Genomic DNA, 22,299 nt, shown 5'->3' with positions numbered 1-22,299 from the left:
CAGATCACTGCCAGGTTGCAGCCCTTGGCCTCTATATCTGGGGTTTCTTATCTTCTGTGCATACTCTTGTCTCTGAGGGAACAGGAAGGATGAAAGACCCAAGGTGAAGGTCTTCTGGCTTGAACTCAAGCAGCTTTACACTTCATCTATCATTTATGTTGAGGTTACGTAAGATATTATTTGAAAACAAGATTCTGTGGCTAAAAAGGAAGTCTAGATGGTGAGGCCATCTTATGCATACTTTCAAAACTGTCTCATCAGATTTATTATAAGTGATGACTGCATTTTACTATTTCCAAAGCACTTCCTAGACACTCCTTCTTATGGCTCTCTCAAGAACCTAGTGAGGAAGGAATACCACTTTGGTATTTGTGATAAAAAATGTGACTGCTTATAATTTTGATTCAGTAGAATAAAACTTTATAATCTTTTTTGAAAACTGAAAAGGGAGACTAGTTCTTCAAAATCAGTAGTTTTTCAAAGTCTGTAATGGGATCATTCTTTCTAGAAAAGAACAGATTTGGGGTTGGGAAAATAAAATGGAAAATCAAAGTGTTTGGGGGACACAGGCCCTCACTGAGGCCTCAGCACTCACCATATTCCTGATTAGTAAAACCAACTGAAATCCTTTGTCACTGTGATCTTATAAGCCAAACAGAGGTGTTTTTCCATGGCTCTTTTGTTTCCCACCATTCTTATCAGATCTCCCAGAACATCTGAGAATTATGGGATCTGATATTAAAAGACCGAATGGTATTTTAATTGTGTTTTCTCCTTATGTCTTGATATAATGGGGGGAAAAATATGTCTCTCAAACTGGCGATTTCATTCTCAATGGCACCAATTATTTAAAAGTGTCATTTATATACAGACCCTGCAGCTATATAAGTGCAGCTGGAACTTAATATAATATAACCCATTTACTCATTTGTTCAATTAACATTCAGTGCACACTTAAAATGCCTGCCTTTACTGCAGGTGTTCTAAAGTAGTGGAGAAACAGGGACAATCCAACCAATCCCAGCAAGTATGGACAATATAAGCGATAAACCGAAGGGTGATGGGCAGTTCAAACACCTTGCTGCCACCTGGGGTAATTAAATACCCAACACTGTAGATATTCACAAAGTATGAAGAACACAGATTTGATTTTAAGAAACACAACTATTCAAAAGACATATAGGTATATATCTCTATATAGTTACAGATATATATATATATATATAGAGAGAGAGAGAGGAGATAGAGATAGAGATAGAGATAGAGATAGAGATAGAGATAGAGATAGAGATAGAGATAGAGATAGAGATAGAGATATACCTGTATAGCTTGGCTGAGATGAGTTGCTTCATGGTGGGATTTTTGCGAGGAAGAAGATAATATGTATAAAACATAGATCATGATGCCTGGTGGAGAGTAAGCTACTCCAGCAGTGGTTGGTGTGGGGAGGTAGGGGGACATCAATAACAAAGGGACCTGCTATTGCATTTCTTTTATGTAAATGTGAAAAGAAGACAGCAGTTGAGGGCACAGAGGAGTGAGATATCAACTATTCAATAACAGCAAAACAATTTTGTTCACCAGTTTCTCATCAGAGGTCACCATAACTCCCGATTTTAGAGATGTTGTAATTACACAGTAGATTATGTGCAAAGGCATGCTGATCACAATAAATTTAGAAGCCGTGCTGAGGGTCATAGAATTGCTACTCTATCCAAGCAAAAAGCGAGCTTAAAGTAGAAGAGATGGAAACAGGTTTATGTCAAACACACCCATATATTTTATAATATATATTGGACAATCCTATTCATTGCTTTTCAATGTGCACGTACTATGGACCAGGTGCTGCACTAAATACTTTATAAGTATAATTAATTTTATGTGCATAATTAATCATTACAACAACACGATGAGGCAGTTGTGATCTCTATTTACAGAAGAGGAAAAGGGGGCTCAGAGACATTAAATAAATTTGCTGTCTTCACGTAACAATTTGAAGAGGTACCCAGTTAGCCTGCTTCAGAGACACGCTCTTACTCATGGATGTTATTTAGTGTCTTGTAAAAGTACTTAGTACGTTTCATCTGTGCTTAAAGCCTGACTCTTCTGCTCACCATCTGTCTTGAGTGATTTACTTGAACTCTAACCCTCAGTTTTCCCAACTGTGAGATAGAGGAGATGATAATACCCACTGGAAGGAGTGAGGAAGTCAATGAATTTATATTCATTAAAACATCTAACACACTGGTTTGTATTTTGCATATGGACGATAAATATTCCTAAATGAAGATAGGTTAATTAAATAATTTCTCTTCATTGATGCAGGTAATAAGAATATGTGTTACTAAAAAGAAACAAAGCAAAAGCATGTTGAGGTATAAAGCAAAAGAAGATCCCCTTATTGAGTGCATAGTTCCCGTGGCTGAGCCGTAATAATGACAAAAGCTAGATCTATAGGGCTTTCTATATGTAAAGCATTTTAAAGTGCTTTTAAATACAGACATTTTATTGTGCTTCCCTTTATTGCCTTTGCAGGTACTGGGTTTTTACAAACTGAAGGTTTTTGGCAACCTTTCCTTGGGGCAAGTCCATCAGCTCGATTTTTCCACCAGCATTTGTGTGTCCCTGTAACATTTTGGTAAGTCTTGCACTATTTCAAACTTATTATATTTGTTGTGGTGATCTGTGACCAGTGATCTTTAATGTTACTATTGTGACTGTTTTGAAGCACCATGCACAGTGCCCACGTAAGACAGCAAATTTCGTCTCTAAATGTTGTGTGTGCTCTGACTGCTCCACCGACGCGCCGTCCCCCCATCTCTCATCTCTCTCCCTCTCCTCGGGACTCTCTATTCCCAGAGACACGGCAGTAATGAAAATGGCCCAATGAATAACCCCCCAGTGTCCTCTAAGTGTTCACGTGAAAGGAAGACTTGCATGTTTCTCACTCTAAATCAAAAGCCAGAAACGAGTATGATTAGCGAGGAAGGCATGTCAAAAGCCAAGACTGGCTGAAAGCTAGGCCTCTTGTGCCAAACTGTTAGCCCAGCTGTGAATGCAAAGGAAAAGTTCTTGAAGGCAATTACAAGTGCGACTTCAGGGAACACATGAGTGATAAGAAAGTGAAAAGCCTTACGGCTGATATGGAGAAAGTTTTAGTGGTCTGGAGAGAAGATCAAACCAGCCACAACACTCCCTTAAGCCAAAGCCTAACCCAGAGCGAGGCCCTAGCTCCCTTCAATTCTGTAAAGGCTGCGAGAGGTGAGGAAGCTGCAGAAGAAAAGTTTGAAGCCAGTAGAGGTGGCTTCCCAAGGTTTAAGGAAAGACACCGTCTCCGTAACCTATCAGTGCCGGGTGAGGCAGCAAAGGGTTTAGAATATGACATAAACTTAGTGGATGAAGCAGCGGCAGGGTTTGGGAAGATTGACTCCAATTTTGAAAGCAGTTCTACTGTATAAATGCTTTCAACCAGCATCTCATGCAACAGAGGAATTGTTCCTGAAAGGAAAGGTCCATTGATGCAGCAAACTTATTTTAAAGAAATTGCCAGGGCACCCCAACCTTCAGCAACCACCACCCTGATGAGTCAGGGCCATCAACATCGAGACAAGACCCTCCACAGCAAGAAGATTATAACTCGCTGAAGGCTCAGATGATGCCTTTTTTTTTTAAGCGATAAAGCATTTTTAATTATGGTATATACCTTGTTTTTTTAAAACAAAACACTATTACACAGTTAGTAGACTACAGTATAGCGCAACATAACTTGTATATGCACTGGGAGACCAAAACATTCCTGTGATTAGCTTTATTGTGGTGGTCTAGAACCAAACCCTCAGTTTCTCCTAGGTATGCCTGTATATTAATTAATTTAATTATCTTACAGATCTAAGATTATGTACCCAGTTAGCAGATTAGGAAACACAGTCACAGTGATATTAACTAATTCAAATTCAGGTGGTTACTCTGAGTCCTCTCTTCTAACCACCCTGCAGTCCGCCCCCAATAAATGCCAGTCCAGGTGCTAGCCAGATAAATGAAAGGCAGAAATAGAAGCCCACGTACTTTATTATTCATCACAGTTCAACTTAGGGTCGTTTTCCCCTCCCAGGACAGGAATGGTCGGGCTGGCATGACGGAGGAAGGAGAAGCCTGGGGTGGAAAAAGGCCTGTGATCTGTAGGGGGGCTTCCTTGAGGAGACACCGAGGGAGGGAGGGCCTGCCTCTTACCTTGCTTGCCTTTGGGGAATTACAAGAGCAGGATTTGTCTTGTCCTTTTATTGTATTTCCCACCCTTGCCAACTGCGGCCTGTTTACTCGTCTGACTTGCCCTCCCCCAAGCTGACTCGCACTCTCTCCATTGGCCTGTTTTCCGAGCAGTGTGTGTGCTGGGCTCCCCCTCCCACACGAGATTTGCACTCTGCTTACAACCCTCCCTACAACCCACTTCACCAGGTAAACTCCTCTTCATTCTTCTGAGTTCAGCTTAAACCTCTCTTGCTCGGACCAGCCTTTCTGGATTTCTCTAATTAGGCCAAAGCCCCTAATTTTAAGCTCATGGCATCTGTGTGCTTCTCCTTTGTGGGAGTTATCAAACATATAAATTGGCGCTTTTGGTCACATTATTTAATTAACTCTGATTTCTTCTGCCAGTCTCTATGTCATTAAGAGGAAAAATTGGTTTTACTTAGAAGAATATTAAACCAATGGGGGTTTTCAATAGCTGTTGACTGAATTAATATAAATTGGCTACCCTTTGCTATTCCCTGACATGCTCATGCTTTTTTACTCCAGGTATTTCTCCCTGCTCCCCTTATAAGGGACTTTCAGAAGTCTATTTTGTGTGTTTTAATCTTGAAACTTATAATTTGTATATATAACACTAATGGTTAAATCTTATACTGTGTTTACCTTGTGCCAGACATCATCCAAAGTACTTGACATACATTAACTCTTGCAGTTCTCTTAACATTCTATGTGGTAGGTTATATCATAATTCATTGACTCCGACGGGCTTTGACTATGAAACACATCATTATTTTGTTCATTGAACTCTGGAACGTCATCTCTATTTTACAAATGAGGATTTTGAGATAGTGAGAGGTTGAGCAACTTGCCCAAGGACACTGGTGCTGATAATGGTCGAGCCAGCATACAAACTAGGCAGGGCGGTGCCAGAGCTCACGTTCGTGGCCATGGTGCCGTCTTGCCTCCCGATGGGAGTCACACATCTTAGCTGTTTATGCATTTCTCAAATCAGCCATCACAGTAGATCTCAAAGTGTATGTGAAGGAACAGGATAAGTATTGGGTGGCCACTTGACCAAAGCTATTTGACAGGACAGGAACATGTGAAATTGTCTTTATAGCAAAATATACTTTATTAAAATAATCATGGATATGTTAAATTGTAGCATGCAAAATGTGTCCAAAGTTGTAGAACCTAAGACTTATGATTGCTGTTCAGTTACATGTCTCATAGTCTCTGAATGCCTTACTTTGTGCTCAGGAGCACATCAGAGGAAAATTTGGAGAAGCACTGAGAGCTGTAGGTGTCTCTTGTTTTTCTCAAAGGGCAGGGCAAATCCTATGCTCACCTTTCTCATTCTTCTGGATGTTTGAAAATTGACCTAAGTAACTCGGGGGTAGGAGGAGCTCTATTGTCTCTACCTCTTGTAAGCTGACTTTCAGAATGTCAGTGGGACCAAAGTTGATCAGAATAAGAAAATAGGCTAATGTCTTACCTAATGAACATAAGCCTGTTCAGATCTGATCATATCACAGATGAAAATGAAAGTGTTCAGGTATTTGCTGAAAAGGCTTCCACATAAACAGATGGTGAAAAATAAAAATAATTCCAATAAAGAGAGTGGAGCCTAAGTTCAGACTCCAGGGGTTCAAATCCCAGATCTGTCACTTGCTGGTATGGTGACCATGGTCAAGTTACTTAAAACGGCCTTCACTTCCTTACCTGTAAACTGGAAGGTAGAATATCCATTGGGCACCAGTGAAGAGTCAATGTAATAATGCTACTAGCATGTTTAGCACAATGCTAGGCACTTAGTAAGTGTTCAATAAATATTGTTTGTATTCAAATATTCATCATCCATAGGAGGATATGTGATTTTTTTTTTTTAAACAGTTGGTGTTTCTTAATGTGATCAAGTGCACTGGACACTCAATCCTTCCTATATAATCAGTTGCTTAGGGCTAACGATCATTACTGTCCCTTTGATGCTTGCTAGTTTATTTTGAAAATGTTCTTTTAATCCTTAACCCGGTAATTTCAAACAAGAATCTGTTTATGTCATATAAGTTAATTACAACTGATTTTTGCTAATGGTTTCTCTCACTCTGAATGTCCTACCCACCCTGCATTTCACTGTCTAATTCATCATCTTACAACATTGCTTGTGTTAGAGAACTTGCTTGCTAGGGGACACCAATATTGTCCCTGTTTACCAATTAAAGCCTTAGACCTTCCCCTGACATTGAGATGCTCTGTGATCTAACCCGCCTTTGCCTTCCTGAGCTCCTGTCCTACCGTCGCCATTCGGTACACTTCTCTCCAGCCAGTCAGCTCCTGCCTGTGACATGCTCCTTCCCCCCTTTGTGCCTTCGCTCGTGTCTTTCCCCCCAGAATGCCATCTTTCCCCCCCGAATGCCATCTTTCCCCCGTCTGCTAAACCTTGCCCGGCTATTGGGACCTCTGCAAAGGTGCCCCTGAAACTTGCATTGTATTCCTACACCCAAGGCGACACTGACATGAGCTGCATTTCAATTTCCCTCCCTCTATTTACTTTAACTTCATAAGCTCAACTCCTGATTCCAAAACATTCACACTTCTTTATATCACCCACAACACCTTTGCATAAAACAATCCCTCAAGAAGTATTTTTGAGTGTTGAATAAACAAACGCGTGGAAACACCTGTTTGCATGTCCTCACCAGGGACTTGCATCTATCTGAGCCACTGGCTGTAGTTGGGAAAACGGGGCAGGAAAAATAAGGAGTTTTCAAGTTCTGTTCCTGACATTAGTTACTGTCCCTATAAACCTTAGAATCATCATACTCTCAGGATTTTCAGTCAGATGGTTCAGAGGGGGGCCGAGTCAGGGAAGTGGGGTTCTGCCTTCGTTCATTTGAAATGGCTCATTGATGGATTGTCTTTCTAAAAATACCAGTTGAACTACTTCTATGCCAGTCGTTGTGCTAGGGTTAGAGATACAACAGCCAGTATGATATGATCCTGGCTCAAAAGATTTTAGAGTATAAGAGAGCTAAGTAGCTCAATCATTCCTCTGGCACTGGGGCCTGGTACAGCATTCAGGCATTTCAAGTTTGGCTCTCAGAGCAATAAGCCGAAGAGTGACTGCTGTACAGTGAAGTAGGCCAGTGCCTGGGGGAATGTTATGAACATTTACGGGGAGGTGGAGACCTTCCAGAACCCAGCTGTGGGACCCCAAGCACTGTCACAGAGGCTCCCTCTGAAGTGGAATGAAGAGAAACAGCAACGTGTCTGTTCTCTGCCCACACTACCAACGAGGAGGACAGCCTACCTTTGTCCCTTGGGTTTGGCCTGAGTGGTGCATCATTAAATTATCCTCTCTGTTACAGAAGGTGATGGGTAGACTTCATCTGTACACCTAACATTCTGTCACCACCAAGATCTAGAGGAAGTGGTAAGAGGCAGGAAATGTGGTAGGAGTAGAGAGATTCCTTCCACCTTCCTTTGGAGCTCAAAGTAATAGATCCATGAGCCTCAGGGAAAAGGGGAAATTTGGGATAAATCTGGGTATGATCCATCCACTCTTATCCACTCCCTGCCCTTGCCATCTCCCTTGGGTTTGGCACTCCCTATTGCCTTCAAGAGAACTCCCTTCTCTGGGCCCATACCCCAGGGGAACCACACATCCTTCAAAAACAGGAGGGTTGGGGGTGGGGAGCTGGGTGGAAGGGGTCAATGGGAGGAAAAGGAGGGCATCTGTAATACTTTCAACAATAAAGATACATTTTAAGACAAACACAACACACACACACACACACACTCACTCAGGAGATTCAGGCAGAACGGGAAGCCAGAGTTATTTGTCAACCAAGGACAGCAGCTTTTTCCTCACAAGGTATTGGACACGTGGTGGCTGGAAGTTATATCTTTGAGTTACAGCTCCTGGATGGAATGTTTAATGGTGTTGCCCAGGAAATGTCAGGGCATCATCTCGGGCTCCAGGCAGGAACAGACTCTTCTTGCCAGGAGTGCTTTCAGTTCCACTTCAGTCCCCAGACTAGCACTATGAACAGATCAGGGTGGTGAGAATGCCAGAGTGAATAGGGGCTCCTGGGGCCTGGGAGAGACTGACACAGAAAGGCGACCCCACGCTGGCATTTTCATTAACAAAGACACGCAGGGCTGGCGGCTGGCAGAACTGAATGAGGGGAAGCATGGTGTTTCATAGGAATTAAATGATAAAGGCTATACTTACAGACTGCACTTTGAGAAAGTACAAAAACAGACTGAGAAGCAACAATAAGTGTTGTGAAGCAGTAGTTGCCTTGAAGGGAGAAAATGATGTCTCAGGACAGGAAACAACAGTGTGTAAGCCTTGAAGAGTATCCAGAGACTATCCCCATGGGATTCACACTGAGAAAGGATTATCGCCTACCTGTAGAGGTGAGGAAGCCAAAGATGGATGTGCAGAACTTAGCAATAGTAAAAGCAGGAACATTGGGAGAGCCAATAATATTCCATGCTCACAAGGGAGTGTGTGTTCAGATATCCTCAGATATCTCATTATTTTCACTAATTATTGGGAATAATTCTCATTGGTCATTTTCATAAAGTTCTCTGCTAAAGAACAATTCTTCAAATACATAGAAGTGACTTTTAAAGTCAGAAGCCTAATGCCTATATTGGACAAACAAAATGTTCATTTAAACCGGGGGTGGGGAAAGTCCGGCCCACCTGCCATAATACGCCCGTGAAATCATTTGGCCTGGCCCTGCCAAGGCAACCGTAGGTGGGACTCAAAATTCAGTAAATCTAGGAGCTTTTTTCATAGCTAATATTTTTAAAAATATCTTTATTCATCCCAGAGAGAAGATGGGAGAGGGAGAAAGAGAGATAGAAACATCAATGATGAGAGTCATTGATCGGCTGCCTCCTGCACGCCCTTGACTGGGGATCGAGCCTGCAACCCGGGATTGTGTCCTGACCGGGAATCAAACCGCGATCTCCTGGATCCTAGGTCGATGCTTAACTGCTGAGCCACTCCCAGCCGGGCCATAGCTAATTTTTAAGTTGATAATTTTGTATGGCCTGCAAATGATGTTATAAATATCCAAATGGCCATTGGCTGAAAAAAGGTTGCCCACCCCTTCAACTAAGAATTTAATTCTATCAGATGTGGTCCATGTTACTTGCTCATGCAGTTGTTTTTAAAAGAGCCCTCCCTCATTGTAATATGTATAACTGAAGGAGAGAGGGAATGGGAATGAAGTTGATTGATACCTAGAAGCACATGGTTAGATTACTTAGCAATTCATTAACCTTTTTTTACCCCACCCAAGACACATACCACCAAAGATAAACACCAAATGCATAACCAATTCTTTCATTTTTATTGCTTTAACATACATGGTTTATCAGTTGAGCAAAGTATTAATAAACTACAGTGATATGCATTGAAATAAAATATTGTTTCAGATAATGGAACTTCTTCACAAAAACAGTGTTACATGTGTGAAATAAATCCTGACTACAATGAAAAAAATCTCATTAAACACAAAAGACATGCAGAATCTCAAGGCATATTTGGGCTTCTATGCCAATGTCATGAGGGTAATTAAAGAGTTTTTTCCATTCCCGGATAAATAATTCATTTTTATTAATTGGTGAAACTGACTTTAGGGATAAATATGGGCCAGAAAGATCCACAAGTGCTCTTGCCAAAGTCTATCCATAGCCAAACCAGAGAACTGCTTTGAATTGGCTGTTGCAGTCCTGGGCCCTGCGCCCTGCTCCTGCCTTCACTCAGCCCCAGTAGGCCTTCTGCACAGCAGGATGCGATGTACAAAGCAAGACAGACTGAAACATGTCAGATGCCACTCAAGTTCTCGGGATACTGCTGCAATAAACATGACTCTTATCAATTGTTTAATTTCATCTTAGCCTTAGCTCAAATCTGCCTTCATCCTGAATTATTATGTGCATACTGCGGTCAGAAATGTCACTAAATTTGTCAAAGTTGTGGCTTGTGTAAGTACATAAAGTCAGTGATTTTTATTTTTGCCAAGTCACTATGGAACTAAAAACATAACCAAAATAGAAAGCAGGGGCATATGGAAATCTTCCACTGGAATTTTTAATTCATACTTAATCACCTAACTTGCCCAAGAAAATTTTGTTTGAAGTCCCCACTATTAGGTACTAAACTGGGCATAACATATGTCTACTTCTGTTTTCAGGGACTTGTTAGTCACGGATATGGAGGAAAAATCATTACGCTGCCATTTAGGCCCAATGATATTTCTTTGGAGGGATGGTGCCACACAAGGAAAAATTTCAAACCCAGTTAGAAGCATGGCTTAACCCTGCAAGCCAGTTGCTGAAATTCTCGTATTGCTATCCCCATGGACATATGGTAGACCAACCCAAAGAATACAGAGCTATAATGGCATAATTTGGCAAGAAATGGCATACTATCTCTACAGTATTTTTAAAATTAATTTTATGTTTAAGCCTCAGGAAGGAGGAAAGTTCCATTTAACAGCATGAACTAACACCTCAGACGTGCCCCTTTGCTTTATTAATAAACACTCCAGTTCAAACTTAATGTTAGAAGCCCAGGTCAAGGAAACCTGTCAGTCTAAGCTAGACTCTCAGTGAAAGCCATAGAGCGGTGCAGATAATTCACAGAAAGGGGAAACTGATATGACTCATCTATGGTTGAACTTGAATTACATACTACATGGCTGTTGGAACAGGAAAAAAGTTATCTGCAGGATTTGAACTATTGATTTCATTACTGAGACAGGGCTTTACATTTTTTTAAAAGAGATGCTATATGCCTTCAGGATCAAGTAACCAGAACTAAAAATAAGCATTCTTCTTGAAAATGAGAAGAAAAGAAAACTAGAACTAGAAAATTATCTTATTGGACATGGAAACAGAGACCACCCTGTTGATACCATTTAAGTGGCTTTCATATATCCCACATTTAAGAGATTTTTAGAGTTGATGTTAGAAATCTGAGCCTTTTTCAGAGAATTTCCTTCTTTAGAGCTTCCTTTTCTTACATTTGGGAATGGGCACAATCATGACAGCCAGGTACCCAAAAGTGAAGACGCCAAATAAACACATTCCTGGTTTCAGGAAGACCGGTGGCTCCACTGTCAGAAACAAACGCACAGTAGTAGCAGTAAAAAAGGAAATGATACACCAAGTGTTTTTTCACCAATCCATGCTAAAGATGGATTGAAACAGGCATTTTCATTGCATGTTTCTCCTCTGTGGAATAAAGGTAATTTGGCAAGAGTTTTCATCTTACTTCAGATCACATAGATGAAATATTCACTCATATGTCGGATACTCTCCAATCAGTTATTAAAGGTAAAATATGCAGCTAATTATTTATGTACCTTTTTCTTATCTCCTTTGAATAATTTTGGTTATGGGTTAATAATTTTTTTTAAGTTTGATTTTTTCTTTTTTTTTTGCTATTACATAGGAAGCCAACTACTATTTAAAATTTCTTATTTTCAACTAAAAAAATCCGGTCTCATTTTCCCAGGAAGTCTAGATGGTGTGCTGATTAAAAGTTTAGATTCTCATGTGCAACAAACTCAGTTTTAGAGCCAGTGAGTTTTTGAGCAAGATTCTCAACCTGTTTAAGCCTCAGTTTCCTTATCTATGGAATGGAACTAGTAATGTGTATCCTAGGGTTACTGAGAGAATTGAATAAAGTAAGAGCATTTACCACACAGCTGGCACATGAGGGCCAGGATCCCTGTTTGTTTTGTTATCTGGTGTATCCTAAGAACCTAGAGCAGTGCCTGGACCATCATAGTTCAAATACTTGCTAAGTATATGAATGTGTGAGGGTCCTGATTAGCTCTGACAGTGGGAAAAAATGTCACCCATTGTCGGCCTAGAAGACTGGCTGAATTTGCATTTCTCCCCTGTAAACAATATCAGTAAGTCACCCCCAACTGGTATGCGGTTCACCCTCCTGGCTCCAGCCGCCTTGGCACAGAACAAGGGCCCCGTGGCATCCTTCAGCCTTTCCTCGGGGGGCTGCCTGGTCTTCATAGAACCAAAACGCGTCCTTCCTCTGGCTTTCGAAGTTACCTGCTTTGGCAGCTAGCTTTCTTACACCCTCCTCTACCTCTGTCACTTTCTTACCCATATGGCTTCAGAAATGCTCCACATTTACTGCTTTTTCTCCAACTTGTCAAAGTCATTCTGAAAGTCAATCCTTGTGTTTGTTCCCCCAAACCAATGGGGACTATTGGGTGACATAAGCCAGCCTCTTATCCCAGGATCTACATCAAGGCCAGCCTTACAAACCACCTACTGCCTGTAGACAGGTTTCTGGTAAGGTTGGGTTGCATCTGGAAGTGGTGTCCTCAATTAGTATTAATTATTTTGTTTTGAAGTGTCCAGTGATAGTTCCTCTCCGTTTTGCTAGGTAGAAGAAAATTCACATGTAAAATGGTTAACGCTGTGAGCTATTATTTCTTTTGTTTTAATAGGAAATATTTCTTGTTCATGTGAACTGGTTAAAACGACAAAAAAAATTAATTTAAAATTTTAATTCTCACTCTCATTAGATGTCTAGGATAATGTTATGACCTTAATAAGGACATCTTTAATTGTATACATCTGATTTAAATAACATCCACATTTTCATTCCTGATAGACCCAAAGGGCTGAAATGAAAATTTAAAATTCCTCTGTGTGTAGATGCTTCTGTCATTAGGCCTGGCTTGTTTATTTGGCAGTAACAGCAAAATACTAACACTAAAGATATAATGGTCAGAAATGGACAGAAAATAGGGTTTTCATCTGAGTAAGTGTTGATTCCTGGTATGTCTTATATGAAGAAAAATGATATATGAATATAAATTTCTTAAGTTGTAGTAACTTTGTATTATATTCAAATAATATGTAGCTACAATCTTTTACCTGGGTGCTTCTAAATTTTCTGATCAAGTCAAACAGAAATATTTCTGACTTTCCCAACCAAAAGAAAAGCTATTTGATTCCTAAATATGCAATAGGCAGGTAGGTTGGCAGAAGATAGGCTGGCAAAAGAAACAGATTTCATTCAACTTGATATTCTGATGCCTGCTTTGCTGACCTAAAAAATTACTTAAGATGATACTGAAACAAGCTGGCAATTCTGCTGTAAGTTCAGAGAATGATAAATATCACAAGGAAATGTCTCAGATCTCATTGCACTCATTCTGCCACTGCTAGACAGACATCTGTATCCATGGGAACCACACTCCCTAGCATGGAAGGGTGCATTTGACCCCAAAAGAAATAAGAATGTTTTCTGTAATAGAAAAAAAAAAAGGAATAATGCTGCTGGGAATTAAAATTCATTAATTTAACTAGAACACTATGGAATATATCAGTTTGTATGTGTCATAAACACCGAAGGAGATGAGAGATACTTTTGGTGCATGGACCAAGAGGAAAGGACAATAGTTGGAGGTAACTGACTGGGATGAGCAGTCCTGATGGGGTCATCCTGGTGGAAAAGCATCAGGGGGATACCTGTCCCAGGGATGGGTGAGACAAAAAGACCACCCTGAAAGTGAAGGTGTGGAAAGCCACTAAAAATATTTCCTCTGTTCTCAGACATTAGTCTTTTCAGCCACTCGTTACTGAATTTGAGGAGCACTAATTATTGGGTGTGAGGACCAAATTGGACACTTACTGTGTAATCACCATCTTGCTGTGCTATGGCTTGAAAACTGACTTCCTCTGAAGCTGGAAAGTGTGCAAGAATGGGCCTTTCTGTGTAGCTATGATGGTTCTTACCCCTTAAACAGAAGTAGTTTTGTGGGGGACATATATTTATATTGATACTAGCAAATTAAGCAATTTGCAAGAGCCAGAAGGCACATTTAAGAATATTGTGTTTTCTAATACATTTATAGTTTTCACTCATGTCATAAGACAAACAGAAAGGGGATACGTAACAAATTATTGTAGAAATTTATTGTTTAAATTTTTTTCCTGACCCATTCAAGTTATAACCCAAGTTATATTTCTTTCTATAAATATTAGAAAGAAACATATTTTAATTCAATACTTTTCACTTGTGATAAGTAAAAGAGAGAAATTATATGTCCCGCCTTTCTTATTTGATGGAAACCTTCCAGTTTTTGTAATTAGAGGAATCTTTAGTGGATTATGATTTCATAGATATTTTCTAACTTATTCTGATTCTAGTCTAATGTTTGACGGTGAGGCTTGTGGCTAACCAGGATGAAACTGTCCTTGTAGGAGGTGTAAGCCCTCTTCTCCGTTTCAAGGATGTTTTGTTTCCTCCATAAGTTGATTTCACCAAAAGAAAAAGGGGAGCTTTGATTAGCAGGATAAAGCAAATGTATCATCAGAAGCACCAGCCTCTGTGACATGATTTGAAAAGGTGAGCAGATGGGCTACCAAGGTGTCACTCTCGTTAAAGTTTTCCCCTACAGAAGTGCTTAAATATAAACATACCCAATACATTCATACATACTGATTAGGTTCATTTAACTATGCTTTATAATGCAAAGATTTGTTAACATTTTTGCTGCTAATTTTTTCTGTGTATAAGCACTTACATTATTTGCAGATTTGGACTAAATCTTGACATGTTGCCCACTGAAAAAATTCACTCAGGTGGACAGATGCCTTTCTCAGCTCTATGCATCCTGTTCTTATTGCACCTTTGATTACTACAGCAGCCTTTTACTCCTGGGATATTTTCCAAGTTAATTTTTTAAATTAAGTTTTGTTCAATTATAAGTTTACTTTGAGCTAGGCTGGAAATCTATCTACTTGGAAGAGGAAGCCTTGTTCACATCTCATTTTGTGTGGAGTCGTTTTTTTAAAGATACAGAGGCTATTTGGTCATTGAATAATTTCAAGTTATTTGTTTTTTTGTCGTTGCATGCTGCACTGTAACTTCCCACCTGTGGGGAGCTGAGGCAGGATCAAAGGGACATTTGATTTTCTAAATGGGACTCTTGTGATTCTTGAGCACGTGGCTTTAGGAACTAAGATTTGCATATAGTAGTATGGTGATACCTTAAAATTTTATTTTCTCAGCTAAATTATGAATTTGCACTACCTGAGAAAAGGATGTGTCAGAGATGTCACTCTTGCAGTGTTTACTCTTATGGCAGAAAATAATGCTAGCTTTTCAACAAAAGAAACTCCCTATTTTGCTTCATTTATCCAGATAGGTCTGGAACATAGAATTATCTGAATTTCTTAATTGCTTTTTGCACCGCCTTCTCTTTTAGGGAGTGGACTCTGTCCAGAATAACTACAGTGGGTCAGTGCAGAGTTCAAGACAGGGAGGAGCTTATTGCTTTTACCTCCTAGGAGGGGTTTATGTGCTGAGCCCAGGCAACTTGGAATTTTAGAATAAAATAATTCATTGGAATAAAAAGTTCATATTTCCCTGTAATTATTAATAACCTAATAAGTAAATGCTTTCCCCATACCATCTTGCTCAAGATACCATGCACATCACTCTCAACTTTTATGTATTTTTATGTTGCACACATTCTTTTACATTAGTCCCCCTAATAATCAACTGTTGCATATTTTAATTTTAGTTCATCAAACTAAGATGATGCAGTTGTTGAAACAACTTGTTAATGGCAATGTTGTACAAAGTGCAGTTGCAATTATATCATTTAATAAAGCAGATTAGGGAACACATGTTTAAAATTCTGTGAATAGGAACTCTGCGAATGAGAAAAAGTGACTGAAATTTAACTCCTCCAAAGAGTTCAAGAGAGAGCATGAGAGAGACAGAGAGACAAGCAATGCACTAGACACTGAGACTGTTATGAAGTTCATTATAAACTCAACTAGGGATGAGCAGAGTGGTTGGGGCTGTGCACAGTGAACACAGTTAAAAAACTACCTCAGTGACTTTCATTTAAAAGAATGCCATTAAAACTCACTCCAGCTTCATTGCCATTAACTCTACTTCAAAATTCAATGATACAGTTATACAGTTATATTTTACTAAATGCCATAGGTTTTTCAAACTGACCTTTTCCTTTTAGTTGCAATTGCAACTGATAAAAGTGAATTTTTAGCCATGCAGAACTACTTACACTTATGCCTGTTGGCATGAGTCACTCGGGAAGAGAGTTAGATGTCCCAGTTCCCCAAGTGGGTAATAACTCTTCCTCTATGTATAAATTCTGATGGACCCATTTAAATCCAACTCTCAATGTGCAAAACTGCTAAACACAATGTGGTCCTAAAAGGCACATTTGTGACATCAAAACTAATTGTAACCTTTATAATGTCAATAAATTGGTTCATTAATGATTAAGGTTGATCTTAAAAATCTAGGACATAGTTTGACTGCTCAAGCTTTGTTAGTTTCTGATGGATAGCACCCTGATCAGTTGTCAATAGATACAGACAGGTAGAGATGGATTTTTCCCCCCCTCTAAAGCAGGAACCACACATCTGTCAGGTCAGGTCAAGTAAAGCAAGATTTAATGGGAAAATATTTTATGAGGTCTTTTGTTTTCATTGAATACCAAGTCAAGAACTCATGTGAATTTTTAAACTTAAAAGTAAAAGGGTGAATGTAATCAAGCCATTACCAATGAGTAAGACTCGCTTAAATCTCCTATGTTCACTTGGTAATGAATGTAAGATAGTCTCTGTGATGGGAAAGGCTAAATGGCACCTGAAATTTTCATTCATTCAACAAGCATATATTGATTACTTATTAGGCATACAGAGATAACAATAACAGGATCCCAAATACGTGTTGCTCATGTTGGTTCAGCCTCCCATGTTCTACATTACTTGTGGGTTAAACTCTAAAAGCAAGTGAACTTATAATACTAATCAAGTGCAAAATAAAAGCAGTGTGTTTAGCCAGGACTTGGTAATATAGATATTAGAATAAAATAGTGGCTTCAGTAGACATGTCTTCCTCTGAATTCACTCATGACCTGCACTGGGTGGATTTTTTTCTTCGCTGAGCCCCGTCTGATAGCTGCACAAGTTTCTTCTGGCTTCTCTCTTTTTATCAAGGGTTTTTTTGCAGGCGCCTTCATTCTCCACATCACAACTGGGTGCCGGGGCCCAGTAGGACTCTGAATTCGGATGATCTTGGTTGAGGCAATGTAAGACATTTTCACTGTTTGCACTACAGCATTCATTAAATTTTTGGCTGCTTGGATTAGGGAGGTAACGCTATCCAACTGCAGGAGGGAAAAAAAGAAATATTATTCAAGTAGGCAACCAGGAATTTAAAGAGATTTAATGTTACTGAAAATGAAATGTGTCACTTTATTTTTGTACCAGAAATGAATGAGTTAATTCTTATTTTATATATACCTATGTATAATTATCTACATTAATCCTTCCATCTATCTTTGAGCATTTATCTACTTATCTTCTGCACAAATAGGTCCATATTTTATCTTTTTTTTAAAAAAATATATATATCTTTATTGATTTCAGAGAGAGGAAAGGAGAGGGAGAGAGAGAGATAGAAACATCAATGATGAGAGAGTCATTGATCGAGCCCGCAACCTGGGCATGTGCCCTGACCGGGAATCGAACCCCGATCGCCTGGATCCTAGGTCGACGCTCAACCGCTGAGCCATGCCCGGGCGGGCCATATTTTATCTTTTAAGATGATATGTTAGGCTGATTTCTTCCTCTTGGTTTTCAGTGAAATGGATTCTATAAATTCTATATAATATAGTAAGGTCCAGATGGCCATTGCTTTCTTTGTAATGGATCTCCCTATTTGCAGGGGTGGTACTGAGAGCCCTTTCTATAACAGATGACTATCCACAACAAAAGATATATTATGTGTAAATAATTTTATAAGAACAACAACTGAAAATTCTTCCAGGGAATTTATAGTTTAAGACAAATATCATACACACATACGAATGTATACATGCATGTATACTAGTTACTTTCACAAATATTTCCCAAATAATTTCACCTAAAAATTCTTTTTAAACACAGAATGTTTCACCCTGCCCGGTGTGGCTCAGTTGGTTGGGGACTGTCCTGTGCACCAAAAGGTTGCTGGTTCGATTCCCAAGGCAAATGGCTGGCTTGTGGGCTGAATCCCCAGGAGGGGGTGTGAAGGAGGCAATAGATTGACGTTCTGCTCTCACCTCAATGTTTCTCTCTCTCTCTCCCTCTAAAAATCAATAAAAAATCTTTCAAAAACAAAAAAACCCACAGAACTTTTCAATGTATCATGCAATGTGTTAAAGTAGAAAAAGCCAAGGCTTTTTAGTCAAAGTTGGGTTTAAATTCCAAGCCTGCCATTTGGTAACTTGGGCAAACATTTAACTATTTCCTTCCTGCTTTCCTCAGATATTAAATTGGAGAAGTATGCTTATTAAATTTAAATAATATGTGTAAAGAACCTAGTAGAGTGACTGCTAAGTTGTTGATTTCTGTCTTGTGAAGACTAACAAAATTGCTTAATTATGAAGATGCATTAATGACACTAAAAGAAACCTTCACCCCCATGATTATGTTTTTAATTATTATGTTGTCTGGTTTGTTCACAAAATAATCTCAGGGAAAAATGCGGTGGTACTCATAGACTGTTGCAAAACACCTTAGAGCTAAGCCAACCTGGTTCATTTTTATACAACTAATGCCTTTTCCATAATTTTAGTTTGACGGATTGTCATCCAGAACCAACTCATACCAAAAGATATGCCTTCACTGTCGCCTCTCTGTGATGTGTGCTGTCAGGGCTGAGACTCAAACACCAACCCTGTAGTTACTAAAACCCATCAGCAGCTGCCTGGCCTGAGTACACTACCTTTGCAGTTTGCAGAGTCTCATCTCACAGAATAAATGAGTGAAGGAAAGTACTAAGCTGAGGTTATATGCCTGGGGCAGCGGTCTGGCTGGCTAGGGGCTTGTAGGGGGAAAAAATTTAATTAGCTCCATTATATGCCAAGCCAGAAATTCTTGAAAAGGTAACAACAAAAATTTATAATTTGAAAGGTAGTAATACTTGACAACTACATATCTTTAAGTCTTTTTATGTATTGAAGCCAGAAATGTAAAATCTGTTCATTGGCAGGAATGACAAGTGTTGTGCAAACATTAAACAGGATTTCATGAAGCACTCATGTGTATTCGAGAGGACACTTAGAGCTTCTAAATCTGTTCACAACTCAAAAGAAACTAGATTTTAGGTAGAATAACACACTTTGTTATTAACATTACTCTATGGAGAGGTTGCAGGCTAAAATCTGTACTTTAATAATTAGTAATTTCCATTAAAAACCTCCTGGAGCCCATTTAGATTCTGAAGTTGTTTCCAATCTCATTATAGGAAGATGAAAGTTTCTTCTAAGGACAAATTAGCATGAATAGTATTGAGGATACTTGGTAAGTTTCTCTCTCAAACATGAAAATACTTGGTTTGCTCTGAGGGTTCTGTGTTACCATAAAGTCTTCCACAGAATAAAGTCCTAGGGGCTGTCACTGAGGATTTCACCAGTGGCTTTGGCTTCCCCACCCTAAAACTTACATTCTTTTTTTTTTTTTAATTTATTATTGAAAGTATTACAGGTGTCCCATTCCCCCCCCCATTGACCCCCTCCACCTCGCTCCCACCCCCTCCCCAGGCCTTCACTCCCTCATTGTCTGTGTCCATGGGTTATGCATACATGTGTACAACTTCTTTGGTTAATCTCTTCCCACCCTCCACCCCCCTTCCCTCTTTCCTCTGAAATTTGATCATCTGTTGCATGTGTCAATGTCTCTGGATTCATTACGTTCATCAGATTCTCTTGTTCATTAGCTTCTTCTTAAAGAAGACCCTTCAACATTTCCTGTTGTGCTGGTCTTGTGGTGAAGAACTCCTTTAGCTTTTTCTTGTCTGAGAAGCTCTGTGTCTGACCTTCAATTCTAAATGATAGCTTTGCTGGGTAGAGTAATCTCGGTTGTAGTTCCATGTTTTTCATCACTTTGAATATTTCTTGCCACTCCCTTCTGGCCTGCAAAGTTTCTGTTGAGAAATCAGCTGACAGTCGTATGGGTGCTCCCTGGTAGGTAACTAATTGCTTTTCACTTGCTGCTTTTAAGATTCTCTCTTTGTCTTTAACCTTTGGCATTTTAATTATTATGTGTCTTGCTGTGGGTCTCTTTGGGTTCCTCTTGTTTGGGAACCTCTGTGCTTCCTAGACTTGTAAGTCTATTTCTTTCCCTAGGCAGGGGAATTTTTCTGTAATTATTTTTCAAATAGGTTTTCAATGTCCTGGCCCCTTTCCTCTCCTTCTGGCACCCCAATAATACGGATATTGAGCCTCTTGAAGTTGTCCCAGAGGCTCCTTATGCTATTTTCATATTTCTGGATTTTTTTCTTTTTGCTCTTCTGGTTGGGTGTTTTTTGTTTTTTCATGTTCCAAATTGTTGATTTGATTCTCAGCATCCTCTACTGTTGATTCCCTGTAATTTATTCATTTCAGTTCCTGTAGCCTTCATTTCAAATTGGTACTTTATTATGTCATCGATTTTCTCAGTTATTTTCGTCATACTCTTACTGATATCCTTGAGCATCCTTATAACCATTATTCTGAACTCTGTATCCATTAGCTTGCTTGGATCTATTTCATTTAGTTCCTCTTCTAGAGATTTCTTCTGTTCTTTCCTTTGTGACATGTTTCTTTGCCTCCACATTTTGGCTGCTTCCAGGTGTTTGTTTCTATGTATGAGGTAGAGCTGCTATGTCTCCTGGAATTTGTAGAGTGGCTTTGTGTAGTAGGTGTCCTGTAGGGTGCAGTGGCTCAGCCTCCCAGTCACCTTAGCTGCACCTTCTACGTGCTCCCCTGTGTGGGCTGTGTGCACTGTCCTGTTGTAGTTGAGCCTTGGTTGCTGTTGGCATCACTGGGAGGAATTGACCCCCTGGGTATGGGCCTATGGCCGCGTCTCCGCCCCTCCTCCTGGTCTCGATGCTCCTTCAGGTCCCTGATTGTGGGGCTTCTGTTCAGCCAGATTTCAGGAGGCTCTGAGCAATGGTGGTTCGGTATTTTAGTTATAATTTTGATGTGGTTGCGGGAGGCGGTGGGTGCAGCTGTTACCTACGCGCCATCTTGTTTCCTCCTCTCTTTCTCCTTTTGACTCTTTAACCTTGTCATGTATAGATTGCAATTATTTCCTTTCCTTTTGATTTTTGCATATAACATGGCTTAAAATGTAGAAACTGGCTTGTCTTCTTTCCTTGCAGAATCAACAAAGCCCTATCAGTACCACTGTGCTCTTTTATATTGGTCTCTGACAAATTCTTTTACTTTAAAATCCTAAATGGCCACAGTAAAACTTCTCTGGGTGACCCAAAAAAACCCACACGTCAAATTATCCCCCTAGGAGAGCGAGAAGACCAGTTTTGCACACAGATTAAGGCAGTTGCTACGAGAATGCTGTTATTTCTTGAGGAAAGCTTGTAAGATTCTGTGAGGATCTTTGGGGTCTAAGAGCTATGTGTACTAAGATGCATGACTCTGCTATTAGCCAAATCACAGGCCACACGGCGATGGGCATAGACAAGCCTAACAGATGGTAGGGAATTTTGCTAGAGGCTCTAGCAGTGGCTCATAGAAAATAACTGCATAATTTTATGTCTGCAAAAAGTTATATATGTCCTTTTATCCAGGTCTACTTTCATGAAAAATCCTGCAAGGGAAGGATTCAATAGAATTATTTGTGTGAAATCAAAGGAAAATTTGAGTAGGGCAATGCATCACATTACAGTCTCTGTGTTCAACTTATTGAACAAAGTTCTCTCAATTTCACAATTCAGTAAATAAACCTTGCAAGATAAGAATGTCAACGTACTTTAATGGACTGGTAAAGTAATCAGAGTACAAAACTCAGATGCCATTTAAAAAAAAAATCTTTATTGTTGAAAGTATTACAGATGTCCCCTCCCTCCCCCCATATTGACCACCTTCACCCAGAACCCACTCTCCTCAAGGCCTTCACCACACAACTGTATGTATCCATGGGTTCTGCATAAATGCATATAACTCGTTTGGTTAATTTATC

The 22,299-nt window shown here is 39.7% G+C and overlaps 1 protein-coding gene and 1 long non-coding RNA gene across 3 annotated transcripts in view; one reads left to right on the top strand and one right to left on the bottom strand.

Moving 5' to 3' along the window:
* LOC308567055 overlaps positions 1 to 22,299 on the top strand; it is a 117,244-nt gene that overhangs the window by 62,856 nt on the left and 32,089 nt on the right. The window contains exon 3 of the long non-coding RNA XR_014000259.1: positions 2,536 to 2,638. This is a non-coding gene — a long non-coding RNA (uncharacterized lncRNA). The remainder of the gene's footprint in view (positions 1 to 2,535; positions 2,639 to 22,299) is intronic.
* CTNNA3 (catenin alpha 3) overlaps positions 15,159 to 22,299 on the bottom strand; it is a 1,199,527-nt gene continuing 1,192,386 nt past the window's right edge. Inside the window, exon 18 of one of the 2 annotated variants that reach the window (XM_081158218.1) lies at positions 15,159 to 17,462. In XM_081158218.1, the coding sequence (XP_081014344.1) occupies positions 17,175 to 17,462 (288 nt within the window). In that variant the 3' untranslated portion in view covers positions 15,159 to 17,174. The remainder of the gene's footprint in view (positions 17,463 to 22,299) is intronic. The other variant, XM_081158219.1, reaches the window with a different exon arrangement.

This window comes from Miniopterus schreibersii, assembly GCF_964146895.1.
Source record: "Miniopterus schreibersii genome assembly, chromosome: 14".
NCBI lineage: Eukaryota > Metazoa > Chordata > Mammalia > Chiroptera > Miniopteridae > Miniopterus > Miniopterus schreibersii.
This window is presented reverse-complemented; position numbering and strand designations above follow the sequence as displayed.